Source organism: Hemibagrus wyckioides, linkage group LG01, assembly GCF_019097595.1.
Source record: "Hemibagrus wyckioides isolate EC202008001 linkage group LG01, SWU_Hwy_1.0, whole genome shotgun sequence".
Taxonomy (NCBI): domain Eukaryota; kingdom Metazoa; phylum Chordata; class Actinopteri; order Siluriformes; family Bagridae; genus Hemibagrus; species Hemibagrus wyckioides.
Window position 1 is genome coordinate 1,545,441 of NC_080710.1, and position 25,015 is coordinate 1,570,455.

Below are 25,015 nucleotides of genomic sequence, written 5' to 3' on the forward strand. Positions count from 1 at the left end.
GTGTGTTACAAAAAAGTTTCATTTTTTGGAGCAAATGGTTTAAATGATTTGCTTGTAACACTTTAAAACAGTCCCCTTGTAAGTCATCATCACAAGCCATCTCAGCAGATTCAGGGGTATCATCAAATACCAAATTGAAGTCATATGATAACGTGTGGAAGCCTGGGGTTTACCCCTCCCAGCGTAGTCATTCCTGTTTTCGTACGTGTTGAAGGGAAAGACAGGCACGCGAGAGCAGCATGTCATTTGTCCGAGTGATGGCAGATCTCCCGTCGTGTGAAATCCCTCGATTATCTATCCACTTTCTGAGCTTTTACGGCATGCCACCGGCCTCCCATTGACTTCCCTCGAGTCTTCACAGATAAGTTGACTATAAGGACCCAGAGACATGGATTTGTTTTAGTAAATTTCATAAGAACGTCCGTATTTCTGCAATTTGACGATCCCTGGTGTCCTTTCGTACAGTGGGAGTCCGGTAATAGCGGCGCAGTCACTCTTGCATGCACCAGTGGGCTGATGGGTAATGTGGCTTCGATCTCAGCAGGTAGCCTCACTGTTTCTCGCTGTCGAGGAAGTCACCATGCACTCACCCATTACAGCCAAGAGCTGCCAGACAGTCCTCGCTGACCCGCTTTGGTGTTTACTCGTGCTTATCCTTCAATCTCTCCAGCCCCAGAGACTAGCAGATGGCCAACAGTGACATCATAGCTCGGTGCATGAAGAGAGGAAATCTTCTTCTCTAATTGTCCAGGAATAACCCCAGCAAGGCAAACGCAGCATTCCTGATTGAACAAGTAGGCCGCAGGGGGTTAGGGAATGGAAAGACAGCCGGTAAATGCATTATAAAGCAAAGAAACATGCCCAGAACATGGAAAACCCATCCGTATAGTTTCACAAACTGAGAGCCGGCGAGTCCCTTGCTGAGAAAGTGAGGGATATTATAAAGCCGGATCCACTGTATATACACACACACCAGTAATTCATCTCTTTAAATAAACGTCATCAATAATTCAATCCAAATTAAACCTCTAAATCAGAAATGGATGCTACATAGATTGGTTCCTCGTCCGGTGTTTTCTAGAGAAGGAGTATTTCAGGTTTCAGAAAAGAATAAGTTCGCTGATAGCGGAAAAAAACTCCCCTCTTTTGCAAGGCACATTAGAGACACCACACATATTATAAAACTTTTAAGATAATTGTTGGAATTCTCAAACAGCCTGTGCTAACACGAATCCTCCATGTCAGAGTATACAATGTGGCTGTTGATCTCAAATCATGATTAAAGAATTCTTTTACAGTGTGATCTTTCAGCAACATCAGGATGAAATAGACAGCGTAAAGCCTGCTTAATGCAGCGATTCTGCATTATCTGCTCATTTGGGAAAATGAGGTCATCCACTGAGAAACCTGAGCTGAAGAGCTGTTGATCAGGAACGACGCTGAAAGGCTCTTGACAGGTTCAGAGCAGGTAGGGGTAGAAAAGCAGAAGTTTGGCTGGACTCCCACAGCAAGGATTAGCCAAACATATATGTAGCCTCCAAAAAACTAAATGATCTACATGGAAAAACCTCAGAGCCAATTTTCCAGTTAAAGAAAATCTCTATGTGTATATCCATGAGAACCCAAAACCCAAAAAAGTCACAAGAAATAGTTGGTCAGGAAGCACAAGCAGGACACGCGTTACATAAATGTAATAAATAATATGCATGAGCTACTTAGGTTTCCAATGGAAAATGGAAACTATCCAAGAGAAACCCATTTTAATCAGAAAACCAGTGCATTGAGATCACAGGTTCCAAATCCAGGTCCTGATGTAACCCCTGTCCTACACAGTTAGCATTTTCTCTGCTCTAACACACCAATCACCTAATTAACACGCCTTCCTGAGTCAAAGCGGGTGTGTCAGAGGACCAAAAAAAGACTGGAAACCTATATCTTAGATGACAAGTGTGTTATTCGGCCAGTATACACTGTTTACAAATCTGAGATGGTGAAAACACGAAGGAACAGCTGAGTATCCAAACGAGCAAGGGTAGTACATGCTGCTCAAGTGTAGCAGAGCTTACTAATCTTACCCCATTACTGCGGCTTGAATAATTGAGCAAGGCTTGGCCACTGACACTTCGAGGACAGCTGGAATGGGGCTAAATTTCCCTGTGCCTCATCACTGATGCACACTATCGCCAAGACACTTCCAGAGTGACGGTGCATGACCGGGCAATGTCAGGAGCCATCAGGATGCTGGGACAGCCCTGATGGTGATGGATAATCCGGCTAGTTGTTATGGGTATTTACTCTCTCCGCAGCCGAGGCTACGCTGAAGGCTTTCGCACACACACACAAACAGATGCAGGACGAAAGCCCGGTCTAGAACTCCTCTCAATCAGCTCATGTCTTGTCCTCCACCAGCTCCTGCTGGCTTCTAAAGCATCACAGTGCAAAAATCCCGGCTCAAAGATTCATCTACTCTGGATTCTGAAAACGTGACACTAAAACTGACTCGACTGGATGAGTCTAAACAAATAGGCCACGCTAGCAGTCATCCCACAGACAGCGTCAATCACCTGATATTTATTCAAACTCACCAGAGGTTTTTTTTTTAATCTTGTCTTTGTACACAAAAATTCAACGTGGTGCACAGACACTATCCACTCAACAACTTCTGTGCAAAACATCTTCCAATAGAAATGCTTCTATACATCAGCGGGGCTCCAACGTCAAACTTAACGTTTGCCTTTGTTTGGAAAAATTGACTAAAATTAAGCTACAATCAAAAGAGATCGTTAGCATTAAACAGAATTTAGAATGCACCGAGTTGTGAATAAGGCCATACAGCTTGGTCACTTGCAAGGCGGATAAAGAGAGAAAAAATAAACAAGCAACATATTTCCTGTTGATCAGTGTTGCCCCAGAGCATCAGGGTTTAGCGCTCTGGCCTCCCGTGTTTGCAGTAAGTCCTGATCCCGACAACATAAACTGCATCGCCCTGAGTCGGGACTATTATAAACAGTCTCTAGTCAAGGGCAAAAGAACACAGGACACTTAGCGCCGAAAAGAAAGAAAAGAACATGTGTAATGGAATGTAAGTGAAATAAAATAGATAAAGTGAAATGATGTAAAAAATTATTGTGCAAAAATATTGTGCAAAAATACACAGCAGCGGTTGAGGTAGTGCAAATAGAAATAAACATAAATATGACTATAGCAGCAGATGACAGGTAGAGGTAGTGCAATAAGTAATGAACAATATAAATTGTGTGTGTGTGTGTGTGTGTGTATGCGTCCACACAGTCAAGAGGGAGTGTGTGTGTATCTGTGTGTGAGAGAGACAGAGAGTTAATATACAGTTCAGTCCTGAGTAAGTGTGTGTGTGTGAGAGAGACAGAGAGTTAGTATACAGTTCAGTCCTGAGTGAGTGTGTGTGTGTGTGTGTGTGTGAGAGAGAGAGAGTGTGAGAGAGTGTAGAACAGTTCAGTCCAGGGTGTTGAGGAGCCTGATGGCTTGAGGAAAGAAACTGTTACAGTCTGGTTGTGAGGGCCCGAATGCTCCGGTACCTCTTTCCAGATGGCAGGAGGGTGAAGAGTGTGTGTGAGGAGTGTGTGGGGTGTGTAAGAGTGTGTGTGAGGGGTGTGTGGGGTGTGTAAGAGTGTGTGTGAGGGGTGTGTGGGGTGTGTAAGAGTGTGTGTGAGGGGTGTGTGGGGTCAGCCACAATGCTGTTAGCTTTGCGGATGCAGCGTGCGGTGTAAATGTCCGTGATAGAGGGGAGAGAGACATCAATGAACAGTAAATTAGAGAGAAAAACATGTCCAAGACTGTGATAAAAAGTAAAAAAATATCCAGCCCACAATCACTTTTATCAGTAATCTGTTTAGTCAGTGACATCACTTCAGAAATGAGTACTTAGAGTTAAAATCCTGGATTTTTTAAAAACATACAGTAGTTTTGGTCAGAACTGTGGTTAATTAACAGATTTAAGCAACAGAAGTAGAAAAAATATTTATCTGATGTACAGTATCTAACAAAAGTGAGTACACCCCTCACATTTTTGTAAATATTTTATTATTATATCTTTTCATGTGACAACACTGAAGAAATGATCCTCTGCTCCAATGTACAGTAGTGAGTGTCCAGCCTGTATAACAGTGTAAATTTGCTGACCCCTCAAAATAACTCAACACACAGCCATTAATGTCTAAACTGTTGGCAACAAAAGTGACTACACCCCTAAGTGGAAATGTCCAAATTGAGCCCAATTAGCCATTTCCCCTCCCCGGTGTCATGTGACTCGTTAGTGTTGCAAGGTCTCAGGTGTGAATGGAGAGCAGGTGTGTTAAATTTGGTGTTATCGCTCTCACACTCTCTCATACTGGTCAAGATCAACATGGCACCTCATGGCAAAGAACTCTCTGAGGAACTGAAGGAAAAAAGAATTGTTTTTATTGTAGCTGTAAAGGACCATGAGGAATTCCTCTGGGAGTAGGTGGGTGTAGGATTTAAAAAAAGTGTCCACTCCATACCTTCATCCATGCCCAGCCCTGGTTATGAGGTCCTGGTTGAGACTTGGTAATATGAGGGGAAGAGATTAAGTTGTTACTGTGAGGGACATAAGGGAACAGGATTGTGAAGTTGATTAATTATCACTTTCCCTTTGTTCTGAGAAGCTTCATTACCTTTACATTACCAATTCTGGGATCAGGAATCTATCATTTTCCTCAGCTTTATTACTTCATGGCTATACATTGGGATCTTGTGCCTGCCTTAAGATCTGGCTGTATTTTTTATTTTATTTAATTTTTTTTAAATTAACACCACTGGGGCTCTAGAATTACCTGCATTATCTGTGACCATGAACATTCACCTGCTTTTTTTGGCTAATCAACATCCCCACAGTAGCCACTAATAAATATCACTGTTCTATCTTACTTCCCAGACTTAGCTGACCTTAAGGAAAATCCTCAGGATTTTAGATTAGCAAATATATTGTTCACCATAAAAATCAACAGATTGAGCTGTGTTGATGTCTGTGTGTGTTTCTGTACATTTAACAGTAATATGTTGAATATTCATGCTTTCCTGTTTCAGGTGTTACTGCCATGAAGGATCCATGCTTTTCTTTAAAAATAACAATCAATTTGATTTTGTTCAGGAGAATTAGTCTTTCATTCTGCATGATTAAGTTTCTATAAGAAGATCTTTTGGCGAATATATGATGTTTTTAAGAATAAATTGAGGTGGATGTTTGTGTTTTATGGTGAGAAAAGTCTCAATTATGAAAGCGGTGGTCAAATTCATTTGAAGGAAAACTGTTGGAGCACCAAAGCATTGTTCTCTTATCAGAAAATAACTGGAACAGTACTTGGTCATATGAACTGACCCATGTCTTCTCTAACATTGACATAACCATTTGGTCTTGCTTAGAGACAGTGATGGTTTAAAAAAGGGGGTCTTCAGCAATAACTGTAAGAATATGTTGTGGATGAACCTTATAAAGTAAAGAAATTTTATAAAATATAATTTCTGAAACACGTTCCCCATAAAAGCCACATGCTGTGAGGTGAACTGTAATATCCAGGATGCTGGTGGACCACTCCTCTCTCAAAGAGTAGTGAGGGGAAGTACACAAAATAGTCTTCTGTAGTATCAGAATATCAAAATAAACTAAAACTTCCTGTTCCAGTGCATCATGTGATTTACAGGAAATCACTACAGTTCCGTCTCTGCAGAATTTTGAACTCAGTAAATGTTTTCATTATTAAGGTTTAAAATGGCGTTATTTAAATATTGGAGGCTTCTGCGTGCCTTTTTCAGAAACATTCAATAACCTTTTGTACCCTCAGTAGTAGAAAGTAGGAAATGTTGATATGCTGAGGCTATTTAGAGTTTTCAGAAGTGTGGATGATAAATATAATCATTTGTCTTCAGTCTATATTTAATATTACAGATGTCAATCCATTGTTGAAACTTGGAAGTAAAGTGTTCTGGAGGTGGTGTAACATTTCATGTACATCAAATACAGACATAGTAGTCTTAAGAACTAAAAATATAATTCATTGTTTAAAAAGTTTGTACCATTGAGGGTTGATATCTTGAGGTTTTAAGAGTAAAAACATATTTAAATCATTTTTGTGTTCTGAATCACTGAAAGTCAGATTAAAGAGCTTTTGCTCCCCATCAGCTGACTTCTGCAGAGACAGGGAAATACACCGATTTCCCGTAAACCACATGGTGTCCTGAGTCTGAATTCCTTTATAAGGGCTCTCAACATCCCTGCCCATTTCAGTCTTTTCAGGACTGAACAAGACGAGACTGATACAGCAGAAGGTGGGTGATTCTTGATGTTTGTTGTTAATGAATACACTGATGCCTGACAATATTTTCTTTTCTTTATAAGGATTTTTTAGTTTTTTTAAAATTTTACTAGCATACTTTCATATTTTACCTGTGGCCCCTATAATGGGCCATTTATAGGTGTAGTATGAGAGAGAAATTCAGAAACTAAATGTTTTAAGAATTACTAAATGGTACTTTTTTACGTTTGATCACAATCTGATGACAATTGAGTGATTACCTGAAAATGACATTTTTATCCCCAAGCCAACATTTTGTTATATTCATCCACAGAGAAAAGATCCTGAGGACATCATCTAGAGTTTCACCGGTGAAGGCTCGTGTTAGTTCCCGTGTTGGTGTTTACTGAGTGGTCAGCCTCCAGAGAGCTGTCACGCTGTAGGTAAATCTTAATCACTCTGCACACTGCATGGGTTTGTCAGCGTTACCATGACAACGTGGAGCGCTCCATTCTAGTCCGTGTGTTCAGCATTGTCACAGTGGTGTTTTATCCCAGTCTGATTAACTGATTATTTAAAGGACATCAGTGGTTTCTGTACTCTTTGGTCATTTGATTTTCGTAGCAGCCGAAATTAATGGGCCATTTTTATAATCAGAAAAAGAAAATATTTTTTCTTTCTTGGTTAGTAAAACAAAAACATCATAATAAATAAGATTTTTAAAAGCATCAGTTTTTCTGAAACCAGTGGTTATCGCTGATAAATCTGATTGCACTGAAATTTGGGATCAGTCATTTGCCCTGCACATGAAGTTTAAAATGAATTTTCTCATATGGTGTCTGCAGAAATCATATAATTTCTACATTATAATATAAACTGCAGTTAATCCAGCCACTCTTTCTGAAAGCACAGGTAATCTAGCCGCACGTATATTGTAAGGGCATGGATTTAAAAATAAAGTCTTGATGTTTTAATAATTCAATACATTTTAAAAATAGGATACATAAAGGAAAAAGTAAAATAGAATAAGCCAAATTTGTTACACTGACCTACTCTATGGTCCTCAAAAACGTATTTTAAAAATTGGAATCAGAAAATAACTGGAAAAGTACCTGGTCATCTGATCTAATATTCTCTAATCATGTCTGCTTTTCTAACAATGATGATTTGCCCTGAGCATTACACCTCAGAGGCAGTGAGGGTGTAATAAAACATGAGACAGGGGGGTCAGAAGCTGCTGACCTGAGATTATGGTAGTCAGCACTTTGACCAGTTCTGGAGACATGATCACTGGCCGATCCTAACATATCATGAAAATCTGTCCAGTGCCTGATCTTGTGTATCTAGTCCAGTTTCTGTTTCCTAAATCTAATTTAAAATAATGTGATGACACAGAAGGGCGACTAAAATGATCCTCTCCTGGTGCTAGCAGCAGATGGCACATAGATAAGCTCACTCTATATTACAACACTGCAGTTCCAGCACAACTGCTATCAGCAGTTTTGGGCGGTGGTCATGGCCATCATCCAATTCCACTGGAGCCTGGTTGAGTAAACAGCTTTACTATCCTGTCCAGAAAGCACAAACTGTTCTGGAAAAATGCTGCCTTAGGAGTTTCAAAGCTGTTCAAATTTATTTGTCACATTATACTTTTTTGTATATTTAATTTTGCCAAATGGGATTCCATTATTAGATATTTTAGAGTAAATCCTGGAGTTAAAGCATGACCTGATTTGGTCTGTTTAGGTTGATTATTAAGTACTCAGGAAGCGCTAATCTTTGTTGATTGGAGACAGTTTTCCACTCATTCAGACTTGAGGTGATTTTTGATGAAGGGACAAAAGCAGAAAGTGTCCTTCGACCCACAGCTTGTGTTAATACTCAGGAGAGGGCTCCCTCTGGTGGCTGGGAGGCGGTGTTGCAAGAGCAGTTGTTACACATGGTCAGATGTTAGTATGTTCTACTTTATATAGTTCCTCTTCTGTACATGTCTCATCCAGACTTAGTTCTAGCATCATAGACTGCTTTAGCCCAAATATTTCATGCATAGCTAGCTACATCTTTAGGGAGACTGTTGTGTTTGTTAAATTGTCTTTCACAGATTTCTGACAGGAACCCTAAACTGTCTAAATTATCATTAAAATATTCCATATTCACGTGATAGATTCTAGAATATTTTATAAAAACCAATAAACAAATGTTAATGCACGAGGAACGCTACCTCTGACATACAAATTTAAAAACTCAAAGTTTTAAAGTTTGTTCATTTTTCTATGCAGGTTCAGCTGAAAGTCCGGCGTCCTGCAGAACCCTCAGTGTTCCTCCTCCCCACAACCTTTGAACTAAGCTGTTATTGTGTCTTACCTGAAACAGACTCTGATCAAAACCCTGATTTACTTCTCAATATCTGATACCAGCAACCAGACATCAAATATGGCACAATTTCATTGTTCCTATCAGAGGTAAGCTTTCAGATGATGAAACATTCAGTCAAAACAGTCTGAAATTTTCAACAAGTTATGCAACTCCAACAATGGTCTTAAATAAAATCTACCGAAAAGGCAGTCTTCTTAAGTAAATGGACATGGCAGCTAGCCGTTTCTAATGAACCCAAATACAAGAATATAACCTTACTGGTCATCAGAGTTATATAGATAATGAGAGGAACGCCTGTCAGATATGTTCATCAAATTAGAAACACCGGGTGTTTTGTGGATAGAATCAACAGGACCTTACATTTCAGTACCTGACATTAATCCATAAGCCTTTCATTTTTGTGTAGGAATGAAGACATGAAAAAACAACTGAATGAAATCAGTAGAACCAGCAGATCAATAAAAGGATTCATCACCAGATATATTCTAAACACCAGAACTGTACTTGATGGTGAAAATGTGAAGAGAGTGGCATTTGGAGAAAAACAGAAGAACAAACCTCATAAAACCATATTAATAGTTGGAGAAACTGGAGTGGGGAAGTCGACTCTCATCAACTCCATGGTCAACTACATGCTGGGTGTCGAGAGTGAAGACAGAATCTGGTGTGAGATCATAGAGACTAAAGAAAAACAATCTGTTTCTCAGACTCATGCAGTCACAGTGTATGATGTGTTTACTGAACACTGCCCATTCTCTCTGACCGTCATCGACACACCGGGATTCGGAAGCACAGAAGGAAAAAAGGAGGATTTGAGTGTTGCTGAAAGTTTACTTGAGTTATTTAAATCTACAGATGGAGTTCATGAACTTGATGCAGTGTGTCTGGTGGTGACATCCAGCACTGTTCGACTCACTGATAGGCAGCACTATATTTTTAATGCAGTTCTCTCTTTGTTCGGCCGTGACGTGGAGAAAAACATTGTCCTGTTCATCACACATGCTGCCAAAAAACCTAATAATGCCATTAAAGCCATCAAGGAATCCAAAGTCCCATGTGCCCTGACTGCTGAAGGAGATCCCGTGTATTTCAGGTTCGACAACAGTCACTGTGAAGACTTTGACGATGACGAAATATCAGATGATTATCAAGCATCATGGAATCAGTTAAACACAACCATGGAGAACTTTCAGACCTTTCTGCAAGAAATTAAACCCATAAACCTGAAGATAACTGAGGCAGTGCTGAAAAAACGCAAACAACTGACCGCATCCATCTTCAATATACAGGATAAGATCAAACTGACGGAACTGAAACAGAAAGAGCTCGAGCAGACAAAAGAGGCTTTACAGGAACATGAGAAAGGAAAAAGAGACAGTAATAACTTTGAGTGTGTAGTAGATGAGGCCTATAAACAAAAAGTACCACTAGAATATAGGTGGTGGCACTTTGGACAGAAAGAGGCCACTTGCTGTAGAGTCTGTGAGGAGAACTGTCATTACCCAGGATGCTGGTGGGTCAGAAATCTCTCCTGGTGTAGTGTCATGAACAGTAGTGGGAAGTGCACAGTGTGTACTGGAAAGTGTCACTACACTAAACATGTTAAAGAGGGGAAAATCTATGTGGTGAAGACAAGGAGGGTCAAGAAGACTATGGAAGATCTGAAAAAGAAATACGAGACAAAGTCTGGAGAGATGAAGAGCTTGATGAGTGGAATAGAGAATGACATGCGTGAGCTGGAAAAAGAGCAAATCAGACTGGTGGAAGAGTGTTATGACTGTGTTATCTTGATGGAGGAGATTGCCTTGAAGAGTGACTCTGTGTTTACGCTGCAGCATCTGGACTTTCTGATTGAGAAAGTGAAGGAAACAGGAAACACAGATCGAGTGCAGAAACTTCAAGGGATGAAAAAAAGAATGGAGGAAAATTCAGCAAAGGCGTTTTCTGTTTTTAAATCCATGCAGTAAATAATGCACTAAATCTGTCATTTCTTTTAAAGTTGTGAAATTTTCTCTATATTGGCCTATCACACCGAACCCTCTAACATAATACAACAGTAACAATATCACTAAATATAACTGTAAATTAATAACATTCATTATATATTCATCAGGATCATTTTAATTCCAACAGTTAATGAACATAAAATAAGAGCAATGATGATCTTACATCAGTCCTCTTCATTAAAACTTCCAGTCCAGTGATTATTAGTGAATTTTAGCACAGGATTTGTTTGCCTCTGTTAGGAGGTTCATATGTGGCAGTAGATTCACCTATCATTATGTAATCATTTATTTTCACACGATCTGGTCATTAAACATGAATCTCAAACAAGCTTGTGCAGCTTCTCACAGTTCTGTATGTATAGATTGCTGTCCTTTCTCTCTGTAACATTTGTGTACTCTGCATGTGTACTTGTGTGCTAGATTTATATACCACAGTTACTGCATGAACTTTAATGAATATAATGAATGAACATATAATGAATCTTCTTGACTGACTGGATAAATGTACACGTGTTCCTATTAATGTGGCAGTGAGTGTTAATAAACTATATGTTTCAAGTTTATGGGGTTTTTTGCCTTCATATTGAAAGATTGTAAAATGTTAACTCTGTTAGTGAACTGAAAAGTAGAACAAACTAGCAGGAATTTACACACAGAATTAACTTTTATTAAAGAAGTTCCACATAATGGCCTCCTCTTTATAACTTACTAAGCAATACAAATTGGTTATACTCATTATTATTATTATGTACTAATGATTTTTATCAAATGATGTGAATAAAATATCTTCTTTATAATGATGAATTGTTGAAAAGCATATTTGTGAATTGTAGGAAATAGAATGAACCTAAGCTTTAAATATTAAGTTGTAATTTAAGTGTCTTAATATTACAATGATCGATCATTAAGTGACAACATGATTAATCCTTTTTTTAAAGTTAGTATTAATATTTAAGCAGTTTATTTTGACCGTGATCGCTAGCTAAGCTGCTTAAACTGGGTAGTATTTAGCTTTAGATTAATTTAGAATTTATCTTTCCCAAAGATGGAAAAAAATGCTTCTGATTTAAAAATTTTAATGACATTTCAGGCTGCTTGAAATCCATATTAATAAGGCTTTAATAAGAAAATCCAAACCATAATACACAGTTGTGAACAGGAACAGATAGAGAATCAAATCACAGAAAAGGCAGTCTGTTTTCCATTCTCCTCCCTCCTTGATCTGAGTTATAGGCGCTGCTCAGGTCCAGCTTGGTGAAGTAGTGGGGAGTAGTGGGGAAGTTGACTGTCATCAACGCCATGGTCAACTACATGCTGGGTGTCGAGAGTAAAGACAGAATTTGGTTTGAGGTCATAGAGACAAAATTTCTCAAACCTCTGCAGTAACTGTGTATTATTTATTTACTGAACACTGTCCATTCTCTCTGACCATCATTGACACGCCTGGATTCAGAGAAACGGAATGTACAGACGAGGATTTAAAAGTTGCTGAAAGTTTGCTTGAGTTACTGAGATCCGGTGAAAGGGTTGATAAAGTTGATGCCGTGTGTCTGGTGATGTCATCCAGCACGGTTCGACTCAATACAAGACAGAACTATGTTTTCAATGTTGTTCTGTCCTTATTCAGCAATTATATGAAGAAAAACTTTGTTGTGTTCGTCACACATGCACCAACAAAGCCTACAAATTCTATTAAAGCCATCAAAGAAGCCAAAATCCCATGCGCTCAGACTGATGATGAGGAGCCTGTGTATTTCAGGTTCGACAACAGTCACTGTGAAAACTTTTTTGTGAAAACTGATCCTGAAGAGGAAACTGATCAACTGATTCAAAGTTTTCATGCAGCATGGGATCTGTTCAACACAAGCATGGATGACTTTTTGACTTTTCTAAAGGGGAACAAACCTGTAAGTTTGAAGAATACTGAAAGTGTGCTGATACACCGCAAGCAGCTAGTCAAACACATCACCAGTTTAAGGAAACAAATGAAAGCAATGCAGCTTGAAGTGCATCGATGACATGACCGTCTCCAAGTCCATCACCACACGCTCCAACCAGAAGCCGTGGATGACCGCAAAGGTGTGTGCACTGCTAAGATCCAGAGACTCTGCCTTCAGAGCTGGAGACAAGGATGCCCTAAGAATAGCACGGGCTAAACTGTCTCGAGCCATTAGAGAGGCAAAGCGTGCATACTCCCAGAGAATTCACGGCCACTTCCAGAGCAGCGGCGCATGTGGCAAGGTATCCAGTCCATCACCAACTACAGGTCAGCGCCACCTGACTGTGACAGTGATGCCTCCCTTCCAGATGTGCTGAACAGCTTCTATGCTTGGTTTGAGGCAAGTAACGACAGCGAGGAAGACCATCCCTTCTTCAGAGGACGAGGTGCTCTGTCTCACCACTGCTGACATGAGAAAACTCTACGCAGAGTTAACCACGGAAAGCTGCTGGACCAGACAACATTCCTGGCAGAGTGCTCAGGGAATGTGCAGAACAGCTAGTAGATGTCTTCACGGACATCTTCAACATCTCCCTGAGCAGCACTGTCGTCCCAACATGCCTAAAAACTACCATCATCCCCATGCCGAAGAAGTCTCCAGTGTCCTGTCTTAACGACTACCATCCCATTGCACTCACACCCATCATCATGAAGTGTTGAGAGAGGCTCGTCATGAGACACATTAAGAACCTGCTGCCACCTTCACTCGACCCCATGCAGTTTGCGTATCGTCCAAACCGCTCCACAGACGCGTTCACCACAACCCTCCATCTAGCCCTCACACACCTGGACAATAAAGACACTTACCTACGAATGCTGTTCATTGACTTCAGTTTAGCATTCAATACGATTATTCCTCAGCACCTGATCGAGAAGCTGACTTTGCTGGGCATCAACACCTCCCTCTGCAATTGGATCCTGGATTTCTTGACTGGAAGACCTCAGTCAGTCCGGATCAGAACAGCATCTCCAGCAGCACCACACTGAACACTGGAGCTCCTCAGGGCTGTGTGCTCAGTCCACTGCTGTTCACTCTGCTGACTCACGACTGTGCAGCAATGCACAGCTCCAACCACATCATCAAGTTCGCCGATGACACGACCATGGTGGGTCTCATCAGCAAGAACGACGAGTCAGCATACAGAGAGGAGGTGCAACATCTAACAGCCTGGTGTAAAGTTAATAACCTGTCTCTGAATGTCAACAACACTAAAGAGATGGTTGCTGACTTCAGGAGAACAAAGAGTGACCATTCTCCACTGAACATTGATGGGTCCCTCGTGGATATCGTCAAGAGCACCAAATTCCTTGGTGTTCACCTGGAGGAGGACCTCACCTGGTCACTCAACACCAGCTCCATTACCAGAAAGGCCAGGCAGCATCTCTACTTCCTGCGAAGGCTGAGGAAGGCTCATCTTCCACCTCCCATCCTGACCACCTTCTACAGAGGGACCATCGAAGAGCATCCTGAGCAGCTGCATCACTGCCTGGTTTGGGAATTGCACTGTCTCGGATCGCAAGACCCTTCAGCGGATAGTGAGGACAGCTGAGAAGATCATCAGAGTCTCTCTTCCCTCTATTACAGACATTTACTCCACACGCTGAAGGGTGAAGAGTGTGTGTGAGGGGTGTGTGGGATCATCTACAATGCTTGTTAGCTTTGCAGATGATCCCACACACCCCTCTCACACACTCTTCACCCTTCTGCCATCCGGAAAGAGGTACCAAACCATTCGGACCCGCACAACCAGACTGTTAAACAGTTTCTTCTCTCAGGCAATCAGGCATAGCAACAGAGAACTGAGCTGAACTGCTCACACATGCAGTCGCACACACACACATACATCCAAGAGCTGATCTCAACAGGAGAACTGAACTGTGCTGGACATGTACTCACACATACATACATAACACACATGCACAAAAGAACTGAACTGTGCTGGACACAGACACAAACACACACACACACTAGATTGTCCTCTTTGCACACACGTCACTTTACATTTCACTATATATTTTTTTTATATTAATCCTGTTTACGTGTCACTTTAATATTTGCATTCACTGTATACACTGTTCTTTGCACAAAATGTCAATTTCTTATTTGCACTCACTGTATACACTGCTATCTGCACAAAAGTAGGTCTATATGTTGTTTGTCTGCACTGTCTTGTCTTGTCTTCCTGTGCACTTCTGTTGTATGTGTAGTTTATTTATTGCACCTTAAGTATAGTTTAGTTTTTATCTCTATGTTATAGCTCTATGTTTGTCTGCATCACTGTACTTTGTCTTTGTTATGTGTAGCACCTCTGGTCTAGGAGGAACGTTGTTTCACTTCACTGTGTACTGTATTAGCTATATATGGTTGAAGTGACAATAAAGCTTCTTTGACTTTGACTTTGAACATGAATTTGAAGAGTCCTACAGAGAAAAGGTACCAATTGACCCGTCAACAGGTTTGAGCAAAGAGGCTACTTGCTGCAGTGTGTGTGAGGTGAACTGTCATTATCCAGGATGCTGGTGGGTCAGAGATCTTTCATGGTGTGGTGTCATGACTAAGAATTATTGCACAGTGTGTCCAGGAAAGTGCCACTACACTGACCATGTTAAAGAGGGAAAAATCTATGAGACGAAGACCAGGAAGGTCAAGAGGACTTTGAAAGATCTGAAAAAGAGCTACGAGAAAGAGTCTGATGAGAATAAGAGCTGGATACGCCAATTAGAGGAAGCAATCTCCAAACAAGAAAAAGAAATAACCAGACTGGTGGAAGAATGTGATAAGTGTATTTGTGTCCTGATGCTCTCTCTGAACTTCAGGATCTGGACTTCCTGTGTAAGGAAGCAAAGGAAACTCAATGTAAAGAAGAAATAGTACAGAAACTTGAAGAGTTGAAGAAAAAGGCTGAGGGGAAGTCCAACATGACTAGACTGTAGATGTATGCAGGAAATGGCTAGATCATCACTTTACATAATAATAGTTCACTGATCGTTTCATCAGTACTGTGTCGTGTGCTCTACAAAGCATGATGAGGTGTTTATTTTTTTATTAGTTATTTAGTCATATGATGAAAGAGGAAGCCTCTTCCAGATTAATGTATCTATGAATCCTCTGATTACTGTGTTTCTTTGTCTTCATATAATTAATTGTGCTTCTTTGGCCTCTGCATCCCTGTATGTGGCTTGATACTAACATTAGATGATAAAAATATCTTTAAAATAATTTTCTCAATGTTTTCTTTATTAATGCTATTGAAATCAAATCTAATTGCAAAACCTGTACTCTGTTCTATTCAATGGGGGCTGGTATATACAAAAAAAAATATCTGTGCTATAAAGTTTATCTGACAAAAAAAATGTTTCTGTTCTTGGAACACTGGGATTAATCGCCAAACCCCAGCATCTTCACAGTGGTGGAGCCCAAAGTAGAAACATAGCTGTTTCTTTAGCATGGAAATGAATTTCCTCAAAGCATGTAGACAAACGTAAACTGGCCAATTAGCTTTGTAAGCTACTTGACTGATGTTAGTGACCTCTCATCAGTTTGTCTGTTTCCATTCAGCCAGAAATTACTAATATTTTACAAAAAGAATCAGAGACTCTTAGATATCTTAGATATTTACTCTGTATGAAAGTATGAAAGATGTTCTGCAGATTCTTATTATTACTGTACAAGTACAAGTCTTTAACTCTTCTGCAGGGATTTACACTCTTTATATTGTGTGTTGATTTTATTTCTTTACTTGAAGGAATAAAGGCTTTAAAATATCAGTGTATTTTGAAGGTTTAAAAAGAGAAAATATCACATGTAAATATTTCTTCATTTAACATTACAGGTTACAAAATGCTCCTGTTTTTTCTCTTTATTTTCAGTAAACAGTGAACCAAAGTAACACTTTAACACATGGACAGGTGGATCGCTATGTGGACTAACAGATAATCGCTACATGGATTCTGAAAACTGAACATTATTTCCAATGACATGTAATTAGTCAGAAATGAAATAATAAATAAAATCATGACAATCACTGACATGTTTTAGTTCTCATTGCACTGTATGTACATTTATTCACACAGCTGTTAATAAATGTTTACATATTTAATATAAAATTATTTGAAATGTTTAAATTAGTTTGCTGTTACTTGACATGATGACATGATCAGGCCAGAGGGATACACACATTACATGGAGCGAGGACATGGTAGAAGCACTTCAACACTAACGATTTTTTTCCTAACATTCATCTGATTGTATTCTTTCTTTATAATGTGGGAAAAGTGAATGTGTTCAAATGTTTTTTTGTTTTTTACTTGTTCATGTTCTTTTTTAAATGATGCTGTAATGTCTGTTGAGTTTGCTGTCTGTTTCTGTTCATATTATTCCCTGAAATCGATCATGAAATATATATAATAAATAAGAGAACATGGTCTGAACTTAATGTAATAAAGCAGGGATAAGAAAAACAAACAAACAAAAACACAGAACCTATGAGGTGTTTAAAAAGCACTGCTGAATAATTTGAATGAACAGCTTTTATATTATTTCATGAATGAACTTTGGCATACACTGATTCATTTATTGTGTGTTTTTCCCATATAGACTCCTATCCAAGTATTATTTTTTAGACTACTCTTAGTCCCCAGCATAGTGAACTATTATCAGTATTTACTGATGGACTTAAAGCTCTTCTGTAATCTCTCTGGATCAGGACATCTGCCAAAAGCCATGAATATAAATATTATAGCAGAAAATATAAACAAATCAATACTGTAACAGAGCACCAGGGAGAAGGACAGAGAGGAAGCAGGAAGCAAGTGCAAACAGTTCTTTAATCAGAGGCACACTCAAAAAAGAAGCGTAACCAACACTCCCAGCAGTTTGAATAACCCCCGCCATACCCTGGAAATGAACTGAGGCCCTCTATCAGGCACGATGTCTTCAGGGATGCCAAAGTGTCTGAAAACATAGTGGAAGAGGGCTTCTGCTGTCTCCAGGGCAGTGGGTAGGCCTTTAAGTGGGATGAGCTTACAAGGTTTGGAGAACCTATTCACCACAACGAGGATGGTAGTGAAGCCATCAGATGCTGGTAAATCCATGGCAAAGTCAACACCCAGATGGGACCAGGATCGGTGAGGAGTAGGGAGAGGCACTAGCTTACCCTCCGGCAGATGAGGCGGTGTGGAGATCATGGCACAAACTGGGCATCTTTTCATGACGTGGGCAACATCCCGGGCCATGTTGGGCCACCAATACCGGTTTTTGAGGAGTGAGAGGGTTCGCTGCCTGCCTGGATGACCAGAACCTGGAGAGGCATGTACAGAGTCCAGAAGGGAAGGGCATAGTGAGGTTGGCACATAGGTATTCCCTTCAGTACCTCCCGGTGAAGCAGGTTCCTCTATGGTGGCAGCAGGAATGTCCTCGTCAAGGGACCAGAAGAGAGGACATACAAAGAGGTCTGGAGGAGTATGGGTTCCGGCTCCTCTGGTTTGGGATCAGGTGAATGGATCCTGGAAAGGGCGTCAGCTTTGGAGTTTTTGTGTCCGGGATGATATGAGTGTGTGATGTGGAACCAGGTGAAGAATAGTGCCCAACGAGCCTGTCGAGGATTCATGCGTTTCGCCTCTCTGAGATACTGAAGGTTCTTAGGATCAGTAATTACCTCAAATGGGTGATTTGCTCCCTCCAGCCAGTGCCTCCACTCTTCAAGGGCCAGCTTGATGGCTAACAGCTCCCTGTTTCCAATTTCATAGTTCTGCTCCACCGGGGATAACATCTTGGAGTAGAAGGCGCATGGGTGGAGTGCTGGGGACTCACCTCTCCACTGGGACAACACTGCTCCTACTCCCAGATATGAGGCCTCTACCTCCACTACAAAGGGCCGGCACGGGTCTGGATGGACGAGGGTCGGTGCAGAGCAGAAGGCGGCTTTCAGCTTCTGAAAGGCTTCGACCACGCCTGATGTTTAGCTGAGTGTTTTGGACTTTCGACGCAGGAGAGAGGTGAGAGGAGCTGTGTAATCACTGTAATTGGTGATGAATTGACGGTAAATGTTTGCAAAACCCAGGAAGTGTTGGAGATCTTTGAGGGTTTGGGGTTGTGGCCAGTCCTTTACTGCCTCCACTTTTGTGTGATCCATCTTGATGCCCTTGGAAGATATAACCCAGGAAGTGGATAACGGGCTGGTGGAACTCACATTTCTCCATCTTGAGGTAGAGGTGGTAGCGGCGGAGACGATCGAGTACCAGTCGAACATGTTGGATGTGGTCAGAATGATTGGAGGAGTAAATGAGTATATTGTCAATGTAAACAATCATGAACCTGTGGAGCATGTCTCAGAAGATCTTGTTCATGAAGTTCTGGAAGACTGAGGGGGCATTAGAAAGCCCTTAAGGCATGACAAGGTACTCATAATGTCCGGATGGAGTGATGAAGGCTGTCTTCCACTCGTCACCTCGTCGGATGTGGATGAGATTATATGCACTACACAGATCTACTTTGGTGAAGATGTGAGCTCCACATAGCTCCTTGAGGGCTGCAGGTACCAGAGGCAGGGGGTAAGCAAATTTTACCATCTGAGAGTTTCGATTCCGGTAGTCAATACAAGGACGAAGCCCTCCATCCTTTTTGACCACAAAGAAGAAGCTGGAAGCCGTCAGAGAGGTGGATGATCAAATGAATCCCTGTTCTAATGCCTCCTGGATGTACTCCTCCATGGGCTTATGTTCCAGGACTGAGATTCTCCAGGACTGGATAGATTCTCCCCTTGGGTACTTTGGCGTCAGGCTTTAAAGACATCCTGGTAAGCCTGATATTCCTTGGGGAGGTTGACTTGGGTGACGGTCTGAGGACTCTTGATGGTAGTAGACCCCAGGACAGCAGTTTCTGAGACAGGGACCAGGAGTTGTCGTAGGCAGTGTTGGAAACAGTGGTCACTCCACTGATCAATGCTCCCCGAGCTCCACCTGATGTTGGGTTGTGATAGATCGCCATCTGCTGTCTGATCATGGAGTGTAAACCCATGCCGGTAAGCCGAGAGTAGCGCTACTTCATTCCAGCCACTAGAGGCTGCCAGCATATGAAAATGAAAAGTATACTCATCGATGGTATGATTGGCTTGCCGTAGATTAAACAGTTCATCCTGCACAGAGAGGGCGGAAGTGCTCATGCTAAACACCGCCTTGAAGTGAGCTACGAAGGTGTCGAGGGAATCAAGTGCTGGGCTTTTTGGAGGTCCACAATGTCTCAGCCCTGTGCTGAGCTTGTCCAGATAGCAGCAAGAGGATGAACGCGATCTTGTCTCCAGAGCACTGATGGGGAAGCATATCAAACTGTAACTGGCACTGCATCAGGAAGCCTTGACATTCAGATACCTCACCCAAATATGCTGCCGGTACAACCATAGGACATGTGGAAGCAGATGGTGTTTGCAAAGCCTCGCGAAGGGAACTTACCAGTTTGGAGATCGGATCCGGTGTGGGAAGAGTTCCGGCTTCCATCTCAGGGTACTTTTGCTGGGCGAGTATTCTGTAACACGGGCACCAAGGAGAAGGACCGAGAGGAAGCAGGTTAATGAAAACAGTTCTCTTTTTAATGAGAAGCACACTCAAAAAAGGAAGCGTAAACTGAGAATAAACCAAAACTGGAATTAGCAAAGCACTAGGCAAAACAACTTTCTTGGGAGTACGGAAATTAAGACGCATAGACGAATAATCCAACAGAGGCTGGAAAAGGAGACCCTAGGAAAGTCGCTATAATACTCGCCGCTGACTCTCGCCGCTGAACTCGGGTGATTGGGGGCGTGGTAGCATGGCTGAGGTTGGTGCATCTGTGACAAATACAAGTATCTGATATCTTTTGTATATCCGTCTAGCCACAACCTATACTATTTAAGACTATTTAAATGTATTTATGTAACTTATCTTTTAGCTTACTCAGCTTAGTGTTTGCTCATCATTTGCTCAGCATTTAGTTTAATCAGAAAAAACATCACAAAGTGAGAATGTGGAGTTTTTCCTGTTTTAGAACCAAACTATTAAATGTAGGAGGTTCTGTGGTGCAGCAGGTAGTGTTCCTTCCTCACAGCTCCAGGGTTCCTGATTTAACCTCAAACTTGAGTTTAGTGTCTGTGTGGTGTTTCAGATGTTCTCCTGTCTGTGTGTGTGTGTGTGTGTGTGAGGGAACATGGATGTCTTTGTTGTTTTACTTGTTTGGTTTCCAATTTTAATTTATAAAGCTGCTATTGTGTTAAGAATTTTTATCAGCATTTATTATTATTAAAATGTTTTAACTGCTAATATTTCTAATTAAATAGTATTCGTCCTTATCGAAGGCAGATTCAGTTGATTTACACAACCACACTGAGGTGCTGTTTACATTTTTATGAACTAATTTTGCTGGGTCATGAATCAGGACTATTAATTTAGATGACAATTATTAATATAAAAATGATATAGTTAAATAACTGTTTATTATTAAGCATTATTCCTCAAATAGTTAAGATGATTCAATACAAAATATTTATATAATTCAGTTAATCACCTCTGACAAATAACGAGATGAATCAAGTGTCTATCCCATGAGCCACACATACACTAGGAACATGTATTATTATTAGTAGTAGTAGTAATAGTGTTTTATTATTATTATGGGTTTTTTTCAGTTTCAGCCTGCATCACACGCTGATTTTGTTATCTTTTAAATTTTGATTTAACTGAAACCGAGCAACTGACATTTACCTCAGGCTGCAGTTTACCTCAGGCTGAGCTTCGCGTATCCACAACCCCACAGGTGAGTAAACACTTCATTAACTTTGAACTTTTCCATATCTTAGGTAGCACTCTACCGTATGTAAGCTATGTTAGCTAGCTTAGTGATGCTAACTAGTTTTTACTGCAAACATAGCAAGTATTGCTTAAGATAAAGTTCTGACTTGAGAAGAAGAGTTTCTCAGTAATCCACTGTTTAACATTAGGAGCATTTCAAAATAGTGGAGCATCCCAGCTGGTGCTTACAGCCCAATTCAGTACAATTAAATGAAACAATCAAATGAAATGGAAATTAAATGAACAGGACAGAAATCCAGATCAATATTTAGTGTGACCTTTGTGCCTGCAAAACAGCATTGATTATTCTAGGTACATTTCCACACAGTTTTTGAAGGAACTCAGCAGGTAGGTTGTTCCAAACATCTTGGAGAACTAACCGTAGATCTTCTATGGATGTAAGCTGCCTTAAATCATTCTGTGTCTTAATGTAATCCCAGACAGACAGTGATGTTGAGCTCAGGGCTCTGTGGGGGGTAAACCATCATTTCCAGGACTCCTTGTTCTTCTCTACACTGAAGATAGTTCTTAAAGACATTGACTGTATGTTTGAGGTCATTGTCCTGCTTCAGAATAAATTTGGGGACAATCAGACACCTCCATGATGGTGTTGCATGATGGATAAGTATCTGCCTGGATTTCTCAGCATTGAGGACACCATTGAATCCTGACCAAATCACCAACTCTATTTGCAGAAATGCAGCCCCAGTTCTTCCATGAAGACCACTTCTGATCAGATTTCTCCAGACAGTAAATGGGGGTACCTGGATCCCACTGGTTTCTGCCAGTTTTTTGCTGATGGCATTGCTTGGCATCTTCTGATGTTGAAGGGAAGTGAGCATGATGTATCCTTGGCCACTGCATCTATAGCCCTCAACATTGCCTGTTTATTTGACTTGATCGGCACATTTTGATCTACATCTAAATCTACAAATGTTATCTACATCTACAAACATTATTTATATAATATATATTTATATATATATATATATATATTTCTTTCCACCTGCCAAAAACTTTACACAACTCTGTATACACTACTCACAAAATTTAAGGATATTCGGCTTTCGGGTGAAATTTCATGATGCACCTAAAATGCACTATAACCTTTACAGGTGAACTTAATTTGACCTTGTCTACACTTTTGAATGCACATGTCCAACTGTTCAGTGTTTCAGTACTTTCTGCATAACTTGCTGTTCTCTAACAAGGTGCTTAACGGCAGAATTCACAACTGGTGTTTGATCCATGAATCCACCAATAAATTTTCTGGTTCAATTAGAATTGGTATTTAAACAGTCCTCTTCATCATGCTGTTCACATTTTGACATCATGAGACCAAGACCACACCTAACAACTGATCAACAGTACCTCGCCATTGTGAGGCTTCAAACAGGATGTTCTCAGAGGGAAGTGGCCCCTGAGATAAGAGTGTCACAGAGTGTCATCAGCAGGTTGGGACAGAGATACAGAGAGACTGGAAGAGTCACAGAAAGGCATAGAAATGGACGTCCTTTGGCCACATCCCATGTTGATCACCGCTTCATTGTGAACATTGCCCTGCGGAACCAGATGATGAATGCCACTCAACTCCAGGCACATTTAAGGGAGGTGAGAGGCACCCAAGTGTCACGTTAGACCATTTGAAACCGTTTACATCAGTGTGGTCTGTGTGCTAGATGACCTGCAAGGGTACCTGGCCACACCACCAGGCACAAGCATCAGGCCAGGGAGCATTTATGCTGGAGGAGGGATCAGTGGGCCTCAGTGCTGTTCTCTGATGAAAGTTGATTCACGTTGAGCAGAAATGATGGCCGCCAACGATGTTGGAGACGTCAAGGAGAGCGCTATGCATCAGCCACTGTTGTGGTGGTGTTACAGTCTGGACAGGTCTGTCTACTCAATACAGAACTGCCCTACATCTTGTGAATGGTACAGTGACAAGCCAATACTACCTGAATAACATCATTAATCCAGTCATTGTGCCCCTGCATGAACACCACAGGCCTAATTTCATCTTCATGGACGACAATGCTCCAGCTCATTGAGGTCGCATCATTAGGGAACAGCTGCTGGAGGCTGGGGTACCTCAAGTGGGGTGGCCTGCACTTTCTCCAGACCTGAATCCCATAGGTTTTCTATGTCAAGCTGTAATTGATGGTCAAGGGCACATGAAAAATTACTGAGACATTGACATTTTTTGTTTTGGTATACCCACCCCTGTTGTTGGCTTTTGTTTCAATAAATTGTTTGAGATGAGGAAATCACCATTGCATGCTTCTATTTAAATGGCCTACTTTCATGATATATCACTGTAGCATGTACCTTTTTACATTTTCCATAAATTTCACCCAAAAGCCAAATATCCTTAACTTTGTGAGTAGTGTATATGTTTACCTATATGTTTAATGTGTTATTGACCATCCATCCCACTCAACAAATTATTTTCATTAATGATTCTATTCATTATTTCTGAATATTGAGCACAGCATCAAAACCAGAAGATCAAAAAACACTTTTATGAAATGATACTTGATGAAATTTACAAAGTGAAAAATATTGATTTTATTTTTAAAGCTTTTCTTGACTGGACTTTCTCCTGTCTCTCTCAGATCCTAATGTATGATCTGCAAAACTATTATTTAACTCCATTAGCCTTAATAAGACATGAAGATGTATTTCAGCAATTATCTACTTCAAGCAGTTTGTGCAGAAGGACAACCACACAGACCTTCCAAAACTTTGTGACTTCAGTAACAGGTATTTTAAAATAATACAGACTGCGTATTTGTGATGACTCGTTAGAGGCAGGTTGGATAGAATCCATTTGCAGATTTATTGAAGAAGACAGCAGGAACAACTCGTAAACCTTTAGCAGCGTAGAAGTCAAAAAACCGGAAAACCAGATAACACTAGCGACAAAACCAAAACACAAACCGAAACTCGTAAATGAGAGGATAAACAGGTGAAAGTCCATACAAGGAAGGGAGTAATCCAAGACTTGGTAAGTCGCACAGCAACATTACTTCGCAAAGAATGCTGGTTAGCATGCTGCTTATATCCTAGCGTGCTACCAGGAAGTGAACCCAGAGGGATTAGTATTCAGGCAAGGGCTCCCTCTGGTGGGCTGGATGATGTTGTGACATTACAGTATTGGATTTGTGTTGTTGACAGAAAAAAATTCTCGGGTAAATGCCTCGGGTAAGGGACCTGTAATCTGGTTTAAAAAATACAAGGGGAAAGATTTACAGGTTAGGTATCATTTGTTGTTTCTGTTTTCTTTCATTCTTTAGAAACCAAGAGATTGGCACTGTACTGAAATGATAGCAAGATGTCTTGATGAAGAATGGTTGTGATGGATAAACCAATGAAGGGCTTTTCTTGGTATGCTAACAAAAAAGATTAATTTATTATGTTAATAAATTGTAGAATTGGATGCAATATCAGTGCAATGTGGAGCATAGGTCCAGCGCCGCTTGTGGTCTAGCTATTGACATGCTCTAAAAGCTGCTAGGGCCAAGTACCTG

At 40.7% G+C, this 25,015-nt stretch overlaps 1 protein-coding gene across 2 annotated transcripts; it reads left to right on the top strand.

The window, feature by feature from the left end:
* Window positions 1-6,285: 6,285 nt before the first annotated feature.
* On the top strand, window positions 6,286-11,232 carry LOC131369169 (uncharacterized). 2 transcript variants are annotated; one of them, XM_058415767.1, is made up of 4 exons: window positions 6,286-6,321; window positions 6,622-6,730; window positions 8,567-8,749; window positions 9,070-11,232. In XM_058415767.1, exons 3-4 carry the CDS (start codon window positions 8,721-8,723, stop codon window positions 10,628-10,630), a joined length of 1,590 nt encoding a protein of 529 aa, XP_058271750.1. In that variant the 5' UTR covers window positions 6,286-6,321; window positions 6,622-6,730; window positions 8,567-8,720; the 3' UTR covers window positions 10,631-11,232. The 2 variants fall into 2 exon arrangements, with proteins under 2 accessions (XP_058271750.1, XP_058271665.1); XM_058415682.1 differs by having other exon boundaries at window positions 6,622-6,726.
* The last annotated feature ends 13,783 nt before the right edge of the window (window positions 11,233-25,015 follow it).